Source organism: Cyrtonyx montezumae, unplaced genomic scaffold (genome assembly GCF_038088225.1).
Source record: "Cyrtonyx montezumae isolate F1298 unplaced genomic scaffold, pur_monq_1.0 scaffold_2, whole genome shotgun sequence".
In the NCBI taxonomy this organism is placed as follows: domain Eukaryota; kingdom Metazoa; phylum Chordata; class Aves; order Galliformes; family Odontophoridae; genus Cyrtonyx; species Cyrtonyx montezumae.
The window spans coordinates 8,839,127-8,855,952 of record NW_027071936.1 but is presented as its reverse complement, the minus strand read 5'-3'; the positions used below and the strand labels follow the sequence as shown (position 1 = coordinate 8,855,952).

Here is a 16,826-nt window from a genome sequence, read left to right as displayed (position 1 = left end):
CCTGTAGCTGACTCAGTGCTCGCCTCAGGTGATCAATGAGTGGTTCAGGCCGTGATTCAACAGTTCCCATACACAGGGGTCTCATTCTCTGAGCTTTTTTAGGATGGTGAGCATACTCGGTGTTCTGCCATTGTGGCTAACCAGACGAGTACTGGAGTGCAGTAACTTGAGTAGCTTAGGAAGGTACTGCCCTCCAGCCAATAACTTCCTGTGCATTCCCATTTGCTGTAATGCAAAGAAAACATTTTGCTTAAGTGACTCTGAGAACCAGAATCTTCTAAAGCTCTGTGAGCGGCTTGCTGTTCCTCCAGCAATTCTTTCATTTTCCTAAGGCTGCATGGCAAAGAAAAAAAGGTGGAAGTGAGCAGACATGCTACTTTTGAGTGTGCTGATCTCTCTGAGGGTCTCTTAGAGGCAAGTAGGAAATAGTGGTGAGAAGAAACAGAAGAAGGAGAAATGTGTTGCACTTCTTGATGCTGTTATCGTTGACATCTTCAATAGTTAATATTTTGGCTTCTACACAAGTAGAAGGTAACCTTTTTTCCCCTCGCCCTGAATGAGGTAAGTATCTAAATAGGGTTTGTATTTATAGTTGCCCTTAAGCTGTGGGTGTAGGGTGAAGCTCGGGTGAGTGTGCGATACAAGAGTTACTCTACAGTTACTGCTTGTGTACAAGAGTGGCCTAAAACAAGCACATCAGCTCCCCCTGTTTTCACAGGGATCCACAGATGGTACTGCATCTGTCACTATAGAAGCAGTGCATCAGCTTGTGGGTACCCCAGTGCCCAAAGAGGAAGCTCCAGTTCGTACCAAGGTGCTCTGGGAAGTCTTCACAGCAGGGACTCAGGAAGTCTTGAAGCAGTAGTCAAAGCCTAAATAACCATTTATGCATTTCGTGCCCAGAGGAGCAGTTTAAACAGAAATCTGGAGCAGAAATCTTCAGTAGTTATAAAGAAGGCCAGTAGTAAACAGTTGCACTAAAGTTTATTTTTACAGATTAATTTTTAAAGCTGAAAACCAAGCTATCCTCAGAGTCCTAGCAGTAAGCCCATTCTTCCCTCTGAATGGTGAGAAGTGTAGGAATAGTTCTGTACAGCCAGGCCAGCATGTGGGGGGCTTCAGATTTCTTCTGGAAGACTTGTTTCTGTACTCTAAGCAGGGAAGCAGAGTTTATCAACAAAGGGATAAACAAAGCTGAAGCAGGGAAACAAGCTGGGTGTAGAAGGCAGCAAGAAAGACTTTCAAAAGGAGAAACATGGGAAGGATGAGGATTCATGCTGCCAAGGAAGAGGTAGGCCAGAAGGCCAAGTGGGGGAAGCTGGTCAATGGCAACGGGCATTCAGAAGTTTGTGAGGAAAGTACTGAGTAAAAGAAGTGGAGCGGGGTGAAAAGAGGCAGGCAGGCAGTGCTACGTGTTGTATGGGTAGAGCATACTGGAAGCAGTAAAGTTTTTTAAACCCAGTTTTCTAAATCTTAAAGAAATGGTTCTCTGAATGGCTGTTACTTGATCGTGTGTGAAGGGGAGGTGCTGCTTCTCACAGCATGAAATCACTGGTGTGTTTGTAGTTAGGACCTTTCCCACACCTAATTTAGATAACACTGGAAGTCAACTGAGGGCAGAGTACCTTCCTGGAAATAGATCAGGATCTCCAGCTGACGACCTCCTTCTCTTAAGTTAGATCCAGGATTTCATCAAGCAAAGGGGAGAATGGAAGGAATGAAGGCACTGATTGCTGCTGCTTGCCATGCAAACGGCCCTCAGCCGTGCTCTGCAGTTTCTGCCTGTGCTCCAGCTGGTGATGGTGCTTTGGCTCTCTCCCCTGGCCACGCAGTGAGTGACAGCCGTGTACCAGCTGCCCTGGGACATGTGGTAGAGGTAGAGCGGGTGCTGTGAAGATGCGCTGTAACTTAAACGGTACTTAACATCAGAGAGGCAAGTCCCTTCTCATTAACCTTTCTACGTAAGCCTCTGCGTGCCACTTTAAAACATCAAGCTGCTAGATGTAAACACCGGCGGCCTTTCTGTCACAGGCGTGTAGAGATTTCAGCGTGTCTGCTTAGGTGCAGCTCTGCAGTGTTGCATGCCTGTGTGGTTCCTCTGGGTTGGTCTGACACCAGTTATTCTTCATCAGAAGTGTGTCATCTTGTTCACAAGCCATACTTACAGGCTTGCTGTGGGGAGAGCTTGGCTCTTCTGGTCCTCTGCTGACTGCTTTAGTGAACTTTTGGACTTGGCAAATGGTACCTGAGCTGGTGAAGGAGCAGTGAGACAGAGGTGCTGAGGTAGGAAGGGAAGCGATGCTTCAGCAAGGGTCTCAGTTATGTGTGGAGACTGTCACAACCCAAACAAGCTAAATTCAATTTGTGCCTTGCAGAGGCATTAAGCTTATTAAGTGGCAAAGATTCAAGTGACAGCATCTACTTCTCATCTAATTGTTATCCGAGAGAGAGTGTGTTCTAATAAGCTTGTGGCTGCTTCTGCCTTTCAGCAAATTGAGTAAGTGGGTCACTTCTTCCCTCAGCAGGCCTGGGAGCGAGGGTAAACTGTCACTGCTAGAGCTAATGCAGCTCTTCCTTGAGATGAGAGCAAGGGAGCTGCAGAGACTTGTAGCCTTGGTGTTCTTATAAGGCAGGTGGCCGCAAGATGAGCTCTGAAGACATTTTTATTCTGAGAGTCATGCTGCTACACTGGAAACATTAAAAAGCGTCCTACTTTTTTCCTATTAAAAATATTTACTGATTTCTACAGAGGGCAGAAGCATTTTGCTGCTGCAGGCCTGCTGTTTGCTGAGTGAAACAAAAGCAAGGGCAGTACTTCACTTGAGCTTTCTGTAACAGGCTATCTACAAAAATACATTCTGGAATAAAAGATAACAGTACTGGAATAAAAAGCCAAAGCTGGCTGGGAAGTTAGCAGCTCCTTGCTGAGCCTTGTCTAGCCTTTATTACAATATAATGGAAAGCATGTACTGTTCCAGGAGGCGTGTGTGATTTTTACATTCCTCCCCACCACACACCCCCTCCCTGCAAAATTGCCCTTTAAGGACACGAAGCAGTGGACACTCGCTGTCATGTGTGCGGGGCAAAATGAGAGTCCCAGCCCTTTTTGGGAAAGCGATGGCACTATCACAGAACTCATGCTGTGTGCTGCTACTTCATTTCTCCTCAGGGGAAGAGTTGATGCTGAAAGCCAGGGTGTCTATCCCGGGCACTGTGAAGCATGGCCATGCAGGTGAACGCGTGGATATCCCTGAGAAAATTGAGCTACTTACACAAAAGTAAGATGGAAATTAGGGGCTATTTTTCTTTAATGGTTCTGCTTTGTTTAAATACAGCTCTGGTTAATAATACTGTATGCCCATCTTTGCTTTTCCTCCAGAAACTGACAGAACAGGGTGAATGTAAACCCCAGCCTCTGGTGTGAGTTCTGTGGTAGGCGCTTATTAGCAGTGCCATTTCAATGTGGACAGTGTAGTGCAATTTGGGCTGTGCAAAGCACATACCTGTACTATTTCTTGCCCTTCAGGTGTTTTGTAAGTGACAACTGGAGCTGCCTGTTGTGACGAGCCAGCCCTGCTGGGCATGCTCAGCAGCCCCTCAGGAATAGGTGCAGCCTGGGGTGCAGCCCTGAGGTGGCTGCTGGTGCTGTTTGTAGCTTCAGACAGCTGATGGAAAAGCAATATTTAGAGTAACATAAGGCTTAGGCTCCATCACTAGCTAGGGGAGAAGGCAGCTTAGCTTCTCCCAAGTAACCCCTTTCCCTACAGACTTGCTGTGAAACGTAGGCATGCAAGTTTGAGAAACACCACTTGCTATGAAAGCAGCTGTGACAACTTGTAAGATTAGGAGCATGGACCTGGAGGAAAGAGGTCTGGAAGTGGCAATATCACCCATGTTTGTGATAAGGAAATGAAAAAGATGACAGTAAAGATATTTTTTTTTTCCAAAGGACTTTTATTAATAAACACCTGGAACATTTACAAGTTACCATGGGCCTTAATGCAGCAGGGAAGTACTGCTTTATTTGTTCTGCCTAGTCTCCAAACTAGCTTACGTGTCAGCCCAATTCCAGCTGTTGGTTCTCTCCTCTCCCTTCCCCATGCCCTGGCACAGTGGCACATTTACAATCCATATACACAATACCTATGTCACACCAGTGAGCACCACACACAACAGCTATCACACTACCTCACCTCTGACATGGCCTGGGTCCTGGGCCACGGAAAGAGGACCTGTAGGTGCTCCTGAGCGCTGCTGCTGTGTGATTTCAAGTCAGGTACAGGATCACTGGATTCTCACAATAAATAAAATGCATCCTCTAACAGGTTCCAGTGTAGATTTAGGTTCCGAGGATAAATAAAAGTAAGTCTTTCAAAATGAAGATTGGCCCTTTAGTGAAACTGCAAGGTGGACAAGGCTATCAATTTAAACCATTTATAAAGGTAAAACTTGAAGCAGGCAAGAAAACACCCCCTTGTTAGACATGTACTCTGGAGGGAAGCACAGAAGAGGTACCTGTTATTGTGTATACCTACAGAGCACACGTGACGGGCACATGTACATTTTTGGCAAAGTGAGGGTGTCACTATAAGATGTAGTGCAGCCTGCCTCTGTTTCCCTGCTCGCTGGAGGGAGCTTTGCTGATGCAGTGCTATTGTCCCTTCACTTTAAATGGAATCTTCATCTTAAGTCATGTGGAAATAAGACTACACCAATATGATCTTAGATTTGTTCATGTCTAAACCGTCTTTAGCTTCCTTCATCTGCAACACAAAAGGAGTTAAGAGAATCTGAGAAGTCAAGCCTTGTTCCCTTTGGTACCGGCACAAGCTTAACATCAAATCAACAAAATTAGCATGCTGCCAGGGCAAGATGTTTTACATATGCATGTTTAACTTTAAATACTCAGGCCTCTGCATTCATTAGAGGATTATACTCTTGGACACAGGGGTTAGTGAAAGGATAAAGCTCGTTTCCCTTCCAGTTTTCTAACCTGAACACAGAAAGAACACCATAATGAGAACACTGACTCTTTTCTTCCTCCTTCAGAGGCTACGGATGAACGAGCTCTGAAGGGTAAGTGTAATTTCAAACAAGTGCCTAGAAGAATGTTTAGTCCATAGTATTTCCTCATCCTTAATAGCTTCCAGCCTCAGAAGTGTTCGGTAAAACAAAACAATGGTGAATTAAGACATGGCAATACCGGGTGGAATTCCAACCAATTATAACAGTCTGTCAGGGTCTTGGTTAAAACTAAAGTCACACACCAAAGATAGGTGATCTGATGGGTAGTTGAACGAGGGCAGCCTGTTGGGCCCAATTTGCTCTTCGGTCAGCAAGCCCAGGGCTGAGTTCACATTCAAGGCATGCTGGGAATACCAGATATAATCCAGTGTGTGCCGGCACTCTCCCGAGGGCCGAATCTTCCAGGTGGTGTAGGGGGGCTCCGACTGCCCGTCGGGGCTCAGCAGCTTGTAGGCGCTGTTTAAGTTGAGGCTGGAGTTGGAGAATTCTCTGTACACCTCCTCGGTCGGCTCCGCATTGAAGTCTCCGCAGATGATCAGAGGGATCTTCGCACCCTGGGTAATGCTCTTGAGGTTCTGGAGAAGGTCGCAGCCCTGTGCGGACCGAAACCTCTCCCAGCCGGTCCGAGCTTTCAGGTGCGTGACGGCGATGCAGAACAGCCTTCCCGTTTCACTGCACTTCAGCGTCTGAGCTATGGCTACTTGGTTGGTCTTCAGCTTCATGGCGGTGAGCCGGATGTTGGCGCTGTTGATGAGCTCGAAGCGTTCTTTGAGGAAGAACAGGGCGCAGCCATCCGGCCCGTTGTTCTGCTCCACGTCCAGGCATGGCGACCACGGCTTCGGGAAGAAAGTACACTGGTAGCCCAGGCGGCTGAGGAGCGGCTCGAAGGTGTCGAAGTAGTGGTCGACCTCTTGCAGGCACAAGATATCCGGCTTGTAGGCAAGGATCTCCTCCAGGATGAGGCACTTCCTTTCCTCCCACTTCAGAGCTTCCATGGGGCACTGAACAAAGTTGTCTTTGCCTTCTCCGAGAGCTGAAATTAGAGGCGTAAAAGACAGAAGTTAACAGCAGAAGTGACTCAGGTGCAAGACTTCCTCTTCTCGCAGGTCACCACACTGCGGTTAAGTGTTTCAGGTAAGCTGCCACAGCTCATCTGAGACGAAATGCAGCACCGCAGGGGTTGCTTAAGTACAGAATACGAGGGCAGTTATTACGTAGTGGACTGCCCTCTCCCACCCCAAAGGTGAGGCTGTTGCATAATTCAACTTACAGTCCTGACTTGAGGCCTCTGGGACAAAAAAATCGATAGTGATTATGTATTATGTAACCCACTGGAGTCCCTGCACAGCTCACCCGCACGCCAACTGGAAAACAGCAGACCTTTACAAAGAACTTTACAGAGAGATGGGTCTCTCTTCTGGGAGCTGACAACTAAAAGCAACAAGTGTGGCTTTTTTGGGCATAGCATGTTTTAAGACAGGCATTCAGAGCAACCTCTGCATTCAAAGGTGCCAGAAGAGGGAGACCTTTTTTCCCTCCTTCAGGACAGAAGACAGGTTGCTATTTCAAGTGCTGAAAGTCTCACCGGCGTGGCCTCGCATCGTTCCTCTCCCTGCCTTTGCCCTGTCAGCTCCAGCTGTGTCTAACCGCATGGATGCATCTGCATTTAAGACTTCTTGCTGCACTGGGTCTCCAGGTTCCGAACTGAGCTCCTACCTTGAGCAAGGATGTTCCACTGCATGACCCGGATGGGGCGGTGGTTACTGGCCGCGTTTTTCTTCAGTTTCACAAAGTCCCTCTGGAAGCGAGGCGGCCGTTTCTGCAGAACGAGCTGGCATTCCTCCAGCAGATCCTTGGGGTCTATGGGCTCCAGCTGCGCCACGTCGGGCCGCTCCAGGCAGTCCTGGTGCTGGGACACGGCACTGCTGCTCAGCGTCTTGGCGAGCGCGCTGTACAGCCGGCTGGTGCTGTTTCCCATGGAACAGGCTGCAGAGGGAAAACTGGCGTGAGCCACATCTGTGTGCCCTACAGGTAACCTCATTACGCATGAGCAACGCCGTGTTTGCACAGGAACTTGCTCCCAAGACAAAAACAAACAGGGTGCAAGCGTACTTTTTCCCCTCCTGACTGAGAGCCCAGCAGGAAGCAAGGCGCTGCCTGCTCCACGTTTGGTGTGCAGCACTAATGAAGGCAAGGTGCTGCACGGCCCAGTGCCCTGCTCCCTACACGGATGGCTGCAGGCCCACAGAGCAGCAGGCAGCTGACTCACTGCCTCAGGTTAATATTTAACAGCGACTTCCAACTGGGATTTCATTCCACATACGGCAGCAACTTTCCCTGAATGCTTTGGTACCTTGGAGTGGGGAGGATGTGGTTTCCAGCAGCGCTCTCTGTGCGGGTGGGCATGTGGCAGGGACGGGTTTGGGAAGTGGGGAAGCAGCAGGACAGGAGGCCGAGCAGCTCAGGGAACAGGGGGAGGCAGAGAAATGCACCATCTTGCAGCAGAAGACCCTTGTAATGTGGGTGCTTTTAAAGTAGATACTTAAAGCTGTTCCAGATGAGTTAAGCCAATGGGATAGTGCCTCTATTAGCTCGGTCAAGGGTTTCTTAGAGCTGCTTGAAGGCACTAAGTTAGGAGGAGAAACAGGATGCAGGAAGTCCTCTTTACCATTTAAGAGCCACAGAAAGGGGCACAGCCGTAAGGCCCCGAGCAGCACCCCAACACAGCTGCGTGGGGATGGGGAGGAAACAGACGCTGTCCCGAGCTTGCCCTCCGGTAGCAGGTGCTGAGCGCAGACAGCTCCCACGGTGCGATGTTGCAACGGGGAACGCCAGCTCAGCACCGCCTGCGATTACTCACAGCGATAAAAAGGGAACGAAGCGAAAGGGACAAGGAGGCGCCTTCTGAGCCGATCCCGGCGCTCCCCTTTTGGAGAACGGGACGAGAAGTTCAAGGCTTCTTTTGTCATCTAGCGCCACGACCGTGCAGCTCTGCTTTACGGGGCCGCGGGGCGGCTGCTCCAGCGAGGCACAGAGCGCTGCCGCTCCAGGGCTGGGCGCGCTGTCCCGGTGTGACGCACCGGCTGTCACACAACGCGCACGTAGTCCCAGCCTGAACCCAACCCCCGCTCGGCTGCCTCTCGGTCCCGCTCGCGATCGGCGGCGCTCCCCCCAACCCTCTCCCCGCACCCACCTGCGCGGGGCGGCGCGGCCCCCGCTGCAGCCCGCGGGGCGGCGGGGCAGAGGGCGGGCGTGCGGCGGGGCGGTGAGGCGGCGGCGGGAGGCGCGCGGCGGAGGGCGGGCAGCGCCGAGCAGAGGCAGCGCGCGGAGCCGTGGTACATGCTCCCGAAGCCGTGCTACACGCTCACCGTGAAGCGGCTCCGGCGGCGGCTCCGCACCCGCCCCGCGGCGGCGCTTTTACGGACGGCGGCGGCGCGTCCGGCACGTACCAGCTCCGCCGGGCGGGGGACGGCCGCGCGGAGCCGCCGGAGCCGCCGGAGCCGCCCCGCCGGGAAAGCCCGCCGAGCTCGGGGCGAGGAGCGGCGGCGAGAGCTCCGTCATGCCGCCCCGCGACTCTCGGTGCCGCGGACGGGGGTTGCGCGGCGCGGGTCGCAGCGTTCCGCACCCCGCCGACCTCCCCGCGCGGCCGCGACGTGGGCTCGCCCGGCGGAGGTCGCCGTGACGGCAGCGGTGCCGCGTGACGTCCCACGCAGGGTGAGGCGTGGCGCGGTACGGCTCGTTCCTCCGGACGGCGGACTTTCCCCGGGGGTGTGCGGGGCCGCGTGTGCTGATTGGGCCGCCCCACAGCTATCCCGTGGGGAGAGGTCGCCCCTTAGCGCGGCCCCCTGCAGAGCTAGCATGGGCAGGGGTCTGATGAGGGGATGTTTTGCTGGAGGCGGGCTCCCTTTGCCTCCTGCGTGCTGTAGGTGTATGCAGGAATTAAAGCACGTTGGCCACAGACCCAAACCCCATCCAGCTCCTGCTGGTCAACGTTGCAGCCAATGTCACCTTGTCCCGTAACATTCTGCAGTGGCAATTCTGGTGTTTTTTTTTTTTTTTTTCTATCAAATGTAGGAAATTGCAGCTCCTCTGTCACACAGTGACTTCCCTTGAAGGAAACTTGCCCTATGTTATCACCTTAATTTGAATGTTCAAGAATGAGCATAATGGCCAGCTCCAGTCCTAAGTGCTAGCGGTTAAATACAATCCCACTGCAAAGAGCTTGGGAAATTTCAGGCAGGCTCTGTCCGTTCTCCTTGTCCAGCAAGTGGCGTTTGATTGAAAAGCAAATAGAGCTGTATTAAAGGGATGCAACCAGCTTGGAGACCACCGTCCTCTGTGAAATAGCAACGGTGATCAGTGTTACAAGAAACACTGAAGTAAGAGGAAATTCATGTGGAAAAAGCCACTTCTCTCTGGCTCCTACAAGATCTGTGGGTTTTACAGAGGTCCCTGTGCTTGCTGGGCCCGGTTGCGTATTGCTTCCTTCCATGAACCATTGGGCTGATCATCACAGGCTGACCACAGGGGCTTCCTGCAATCACGCTGGATGTACAAGGCTCAAATTATAGCAATCACTTATGGATCTGAAAGTGGTCAGCATTAGCATCCATCTCCATGCAGCTCCAAGGGTAGGCTAGCTCTGTGACTTTCTTGTGTTGGAATCCCCTCCCTCTCCCTGCTGCCCAGCCGTCTTTTAGTGCACCCCAGGATACTGCTGGCTTTCTGAGCTGCAAGAGCACGCTTACCCCTTTTATTCCCCTGTGCCATGAGATTATGGGCTTAAGGGTGCTGGCTGCATCCGTACCACCAGCTGTGGAGGGCATCTTCTCTGCCTGGTCATCTGCCGTTCCTTCTGGCCAAGTGTAGGTACAGATTTTACTGTCTGCATTCGCCTCTGTGTTTGTGTTGTCTTATCTGGAAAGAAAAAGCAGTTCTTGCACAGCATGGTGTCATTTTCCTTCTCTTATCCCTTCAAATTATTAATCACTTCCAGGGGTGCTGCCACTGGCCAGTTATGGCAGTAATAAACAGTGTTTTAGGCAGAGTGGATAACAAGCCTGGCTTCTGCTGCTTTTTATTTACATTTTGGTGTGAGTTGAGCGTTGCAGATGTCCTCAAAATTATAGAATTTGCTTCCTTCAAGATTTTAACTTGGATCAGAATATTGAGAGCTGTGCTTTGGGAACATTGCTTCTTTTTAGGTTGGCAGGCAATGCAGCTTGTAAACACACTGCCTGTGCCAGACCTGCCTTTATTTTACCCTGTGGCCATTTTTTTCTCTTCCTTAAGGGATGACACATGCACACTCTTGCACATTCTTGCTGTTTCCTTGTGATTTTAGAGCTCAGTAATGGGAGTAGGAAGGGATGAGCTGGTCTTATTCACCTCCTGGTGGCTGGATGCCATGAAACTTGGGTGCTGGCACCTGTTCCTGTATGGGAACGGCTGAATCAGGGCCTGAACCACTGATTGATCACCTGAGGTGAGCACTGAGTCAGCCGCAGGGGCACAGGTGAAGGCAATGTACCTGTGTGATGGGAAGGGGTGGAGTCTGGCTCAACCTCTCCCAGACCCCATTTAAGGGCTGACCACCACTCTGGAAGGTTCTCTTGTTGGAGATCCCTCCCTAGTGGAGTTATTAACACGCCTTGACCATTGTAAAGGTGAGCCTTCCTTTTCTTTTCTAGTAGTCTGTGTACTATCTGTATAAAGCCATATGGAAATACACTGTTCTATCTGATTTTTTTTTTTAGAATGATTTGTCCTACAGCAGGGTTGAATTAGACCCCAAGAGGAATGGGAAGAGCAGCTCCCTGTCGGACGATTATCAGTTAAAGCTTTTGATAAATGTGCCTGCATGGCCCTTGGGCGAAAATAACGGGTGGCAAGGAAGCTAGCAGCCACAAGTGGAGATCTCTGGTAGATTTTGGAGCTTTGCTCCCGGTTAAGGAGTCCTCTGCAGCCGTCTCCCCCTCAGCTCCCTCTGCCGATGAGCAAGTGAAGTTTTGGTGCCGCCTTCATGGCTGTGGCTCCTTAATAGCCATCGAGATTTTGGCAGATCTCTGTGTCTCCTGGCATTTCTCTGTTCCCTTATCTTGTTTGCGAAACTGTATTACGTGAGACAAAACTCATTTGTTGGTGAGGAAGGGACATTGTACTCAATGGAATATTTACTGTGTACTTGAGCTGTAATCTATCCTCTGCAGTAATACAGACTCCAAAATGAATGGGTATTTATTTATAATAATACAGCAGACAGTCCATAGGGAGGTGTCATCCTGTTTGTAATCAATCCCAGCGTGCTGCTCTGGCTGCAGCACAATAATGCTTTGCATTAGGTGATGAATTGGTTTAGTTGCCTTATTGTGGCTGTCATTTTTCTCCACTGAAGATACATTGCCTCCATTATGCAACTTGTGTAACTGAGCATCCAATATCCACAGGCTCTTGAAAGGCAGCGTTGGGATGGTGTGTGGGGAGGGAGGAGTACGGCCCTGGCCCCACTCTGCTGGGCAGTGGTGGGTCCAGGTGGGCAGCTGGGCACCGTGGATTTGTTCTGCCAGAAAAATGCATCGTTATTGAACTAACGTTGTGTTTCTGGATTGATTGACTCCAAACTGGATGACAGAGTGGATGTTTTACTGCCAGAGAAGTACACCATCCATGATATTAGATATGAGAGTTATATTTTTAAGAAGACATTCTTACTATATCAGGAAGAACAGCAGAACTTCTATTAAAAGGACTGAATTTGGGTGCTGCAGAGATGCAATCAGTATTTCTGCCTCATGAGTGTTACCATCACTGCGCATTGCTCAGCAGCTCGTGAGTGAGTTGCCAGGAAAGTAATAGCCTGCTTTATGAAATACAGCATGGAAAACGCAGCCGTGTAGGCTAAAGGGTGTCCTGGCTGGGGCTGGCTGCTCTGCCAGGCAATGCTGCCTGCAGAGGGAGGGTCAGGCTTTGTCTGCCTGGGCCCTCCAGGGTAGGTGAGGGTGCAGGGCTGGCTGTTTTCCTTAGTCCTGCTTCCTTTCCCTCTTGCTCTTGGCCAAGGCCAAGCCCAAGCCATGGCTGGTGCTGCCACAGGTGGGTGATGTGCCCAGCTGCAGCTTCGCCAGGCTTGGGATAAAGTAAAGACAGTGTGGAGGCTGTGGGTCCAGGCCTCCTGTTTATCCTCGGGTTGCTCCTGCATCTGCCCACTGCCTCAGCCTGAGAGGAGGCTTTCTAGTTCCCCCCAAGTTCCTGCGTCGTCTCTGCATGTGCTGGTATTTCAAAACATGCGTGATGCCATCTGAGCATGCAGCTGAAAGCCAGGGTCCTATCTTATTGCTGCATGACATAAATTCCTATGTATGAAAGCAAATATGTCCTGCAGTGAAGAAATAGACACCGGGAGCTTTTACGTGTCCTTCTGATTCCTGTAGCCTTAAGGAAACCAGCAGGGCCTTTGTTTTCACTTCTCTCTGGGCTCCTTTGACTTTTCTGAGGTCCTGAAGACTGCTGTCACCCGCTGACCCAGCTAGGAACTAGAAGTGGGCAGCACATCCTCGTGTGCATGTTTAAATATCTGGCTGTATGTGTCTGTGTTAGCTTTGTTTTTCCTCAGACTACCTCTGCATTAGCTCATTCATCTACAGAGTTGTTTTAGCAACAGTTGTGTGCTGGCCAGGGATGTGGTGAGGGTGAGAGGCTGTGCTGTGAAGTAGTTTGGTGATTGTGAACGCTCTGGGACAGCGGATCTCTGAATGGAACTGAGCTCATGGCCCTTCTTTGTGCCAGCCTGCCTTTGGCTGAGCTCAGTGCCCAGCAGTGTCTGTAAACGTGAGCTCACTGAGGGCTGAAGGGCTGCTGTCCACATGCCACAGCCACGCATTGCAGCAGGTGGGCTCCTGCTGGTGACCGAGAGGTGAGAAGTCTGGGCTGTCTCCCTCAGACCAGAAGTTTGGGCTGATATTGCTCACAGGAAATACTCCTCCTTCCTTGGCTCCCAGCACTGGGGAAGATGGCTGCCCATGGGACTGGCTTTTGCTGTGGTGATTTTCACCTCAGAACAGTTGTTTTATGGTCTACCACCACCCTTATGGATTCACAGAATGGCTTGGGTTGGAAGGGACCTTAGAGATCATCTAATTAAAACTCCCCTGCTGCAGGCAGGGCTGCCTCCACCAGCTGAACTGCCCAGGACCCCATCCAACCTGGCCTTGAGCACCTCCAGGAATGGGGCACCCACAGCTTCTCTGGGCAGTCCGTGCCACTAACTGCCCTCTGAGTAAAGAATTTCTTCCTAGCATCCAACCTGAATCTCCCCTTTTTTAGTTTAAAGTAGTTCCCCCTTGTTTTGTCACTGTCAGACCGTGTAAAAAGTCAGTCTCCATCTTTTTTATAAGCTCCCTTTACCTGCAGAACAGCCTCGTCCTTCTCTGAGGCACGTTGCTGTGCCGTTCTGGGAATTGCTAATGGCCAAGCTGTATTTTGAACAGAGATTTATGATCACCTTCCCAGTCAATTAAAATTCTAGATATTGCTAAGGCAGAATTCAATTAAGGTTAATTGGAGCTTCTGAAAACTGCTTTTCCAAAGGGAAACAATGGTGGGATTGCAGATCCTAGAGGGTTTCTATTACTTTTAAATAACTTTTAGTTCTGTTCCTCCCTGATGCTGCTCTAATCTTCACTCAAGCCCTATGTTCACACTATTATCAAGCAATTCAAATGTTGATTTTTTTTCTGTCATAATTTATCATTTTGACTTATTTGTTCTTTACACGTCTTCTTCTAAAGGCCGAACAGAAAAAAAATCTACGGACGCCTGGAAATGTTTTTGTATCAGTCCCAGTGGCCTGCCATGGAAGATATATAGCCACTACTAAGAATTTGACAACACTTCAGCAACAATTATCCAGACAGGTACAATAACAATTCCCTTTTCTTTCGCTGTTGAGAGGGATGATAACGCTTTAATGAATTGTCAATAAGGATTAAAAAAAGAACAAAATAAACAAAGAGTAGGGAAAACAGGTGCAAATGAAATGCTATTGAAATGCAGCTCAGGTTTACTGTTCTACCCTAGATTTTATTTTCTTGGCATTGGGGACTGTTGTGACAGTTCCTCGCACACTTGATTGAACCGGGAAAACACATGGGACCGTATCTTAGTCACAGAATGCAGAACGTGCAGCTCTCAGCTCGCAGAGCAATCTCTTGGAGGGATGAATAATCATTTCAGCCATTCCTTTTGTCAGAACTTGCAACCCATTGTTTACTGCATGGGGACTAATAACCAAATGCCAGCAAGGAATTAAAGAAGGAGAGGGAAGCAGCAGTGTAGAAAGAGAATGCTGCAGCAGCTTGCAGGTCCGTGGCCCCATGGCCGTGCCTTTCTCGCTTGCTGGCTGGGGCATTTTGTTGAACTCTGCTCTCTGCTGCTTTGGGAGCAGATTAATGCTGCATACCCTGTGCTCGGCTGTTTAAAGGAAAGCAGAACAACTCTTGACACAAGCATTTTTTAGAGTTTCCCTCTCTTTGTGGGAGATAAAGGGAAGCAAAGCCGTGGGCAATTATTGTGTAGAAGTTAAAGGGAAAAAATTCTTTGATAAGAAACGATTGTGTAATTATACAATTGCCAAAGGAGAGGAACATGTAGGTGGATGCACTCTCTGATGTGTGACTACTAATGAATTCTCTGTATCCCTTGTGGAAAGAGCCACAACTGTAAAATTAAATAGTCAATGCTTCTCTGATGAAAGGATTCACAGGCACTGATGTCCTTTATCAAAATACAGCGAGCTTTGAAGGAAGAGCAGGAGCAGCAAGCCTCAGCTTCAAGTTAGGCAATTGGAACGGAGGAGCTTGGCAGAAGTCTTTTTCTCTAGGAAGGTTGTGTACTGTGTTTTCTGGTGGCAGAATCCTTTTCTCTGGGGAGGTGATGGGTTGGCTGTGACCAGCACTATACAGCTGGTAGGAGATACTAGGTTTGATGTCACACTGGGGTGCAAGGACAGACAGGTATGGAGACTTTGGAAACATCCTTGCTTTGAAGGGTGAATAGTGCCATATAACTGCTCAGTGAAGCGTGCATCTACTTGGCAGTCCAGGGAGCGCTCACACGCAATTCTTTGCTTCTCTCTCTTTTCTCCTTTTCTTCTTCTTTCTCTTTCCTCTTCTGACCCTCCATAGAGACACACTCAAACATTACCTTTTGAAAGATAGCCTCCTTTCATGAAGTTTACTCTTTTTGGTCTTTCTGTTCACGCAGGGTGTTGTTTCAGGGAGAGTTGATAGTCCTGAGTAGGAATGTAGGTCCTGATGTGGAAATGGGACTCTTAAAGACCTCTAAAAAGAGGTGAAGAGGGCAGAAGGGCTGCTGGGGCACTACCTGCAACACTATGGCTGTGATGCTCTCAAGTGAAAAGACACTGTGAGCACAGAGAGATATCCCTTGGAAAATAAAGAGAGGAAAATAGCATCAAGTCAGTGGGTACTCATCCCTGGGCTGCACAGTGCTAGGGATGTCTCGAGCTGGAGACAGTGAGAGGGTGGGTAGGGAGTTGTGTGTGGTTCTCCTGCCCTGCTGCTGGCTTGCAACACTGATGGAGTGCTCATTGTTAACAGCATCCCTTGCACCTCCTATGGCGGGATGTGGTGTGGAGGGCTCTGAGGTTCACTGAAGAACAGGAGGGAGTAGCTGGATATTTTCATTTGCTAAAAAATAACCGAGAAGACCTCTTAATGTAGAACTCTAGCCATAAAATTGGGATTTATTCTCCCTGCTCTTCTCAGGAAACAAATTTTGCTGCAGAGCTTTTCCTGGACCTTTTTAAAGCTGTAGCATTAAATACATTAAAGGCTGCTTATTTTGAATTCAGATAGAGCTGAGACGTTACAACTCTATAACTAAATGAAAAACCTAGTTAAAAAAAATGCATTTTTGCTCAGACTGAATGTGACTACTGCTGCGTAGGTAGAGTATTCTCGAGAGAAGATCCATGGGTTGAAAATAGTCCATTGCTGTCCATAGGGAGATTGTGAAGAAGATTTAAGAGGATCTAGGTGAGCCCAGTGTCCTTGGAAAAATAATGACAGGAAGGCTAGCTAGCCCAAAGCTATCTGCAGCTATCTCCGTGAACGTCAAAAAAGTGTAAAAGGCCACCCAACAACCATGGTACCTGAGATCGTGGAAAGAAAGGCTCGGAATAATACTTGAATAAACAACTGGAATAAATGTGTGGTTAAGTGGGCGTATTTCCCTATAGATGCAGTCCAGGGAATGTGCCAAGCTGAAGGAAGGATGCTGTAATCTTTGAAGATGAAGGAGTACAGACTGGAGCCTGAGCGTAGCTATTAGCAGGCTGGCCATCAGGAGTTGCAGAGCTTTCCCCTTTCTCTGCCTTTTGTTTTTCAGCCTGGAAAAGCTTTTTTCATGAGGGCTTGTAGTAGAGAGGCTCAGAAACACTTCTGTCATTACAGCACATTTGTCTTGGATCATGCAGGATGTATTCGTGTGTAGCTCAAATTTCTGCTAGGTACTGAAAATGCAGGGAGATTATTTTATTATCCCTTTACTGCATGGTATATTAAAGGTTTCAAGAAAATCCAGCCGATTGATCACAGAGCATGCTGTCCTTGAAAGTTATGCTAGTCTTTCCAGTACATTAATCAATGAGGCAACTGAAGGCAATTCCACATTGGCATCCGATTCCACATCCACAGGTTTATAACCACTGCTTATATCCACAGTTATTTACATTCATCTCAGTTCCTGCATTGAGTATTCAGTGTGTGTGTGTGTTTACATCCAAA

At 49.1% G+C, this 16,826-nt stretch overlaps 2 protein-coding genes across 2 annotated transcripts in view; one reads left to right on the top strand and one right to left on the bottom strand.

Annotated features, from left to right (window-relative positions):
* The window catches only part of MAML3 (mastermind like transcriptional coactivator 3), a 413,710-nt gene that overhangs the window by 354,329 nt on the left and 42,555 nt on the right, over positions 1–16,826 (top strand). The window lies entirely within an intron of this gene.
* Positions 4,205–8,366, bottom strand: NOCT (nocturnin). The gene is made up of 3 exons (XM_065736348.1): positions 8,219–8,366; positions 6,742–7,011; positions 4,205–6,058 (listed from the first exon to the last, which is right to left on the bottom strand). The coding sequence occupies exons 1-3, from the start codon at positions 8,364–8,366 to the stop codon at positions 5,223–5,225; spliced, it is 1,254 nt and encodes a 417-aa protein (XP_065592420.1). The 3' UTR covers positions 4,205–5,222.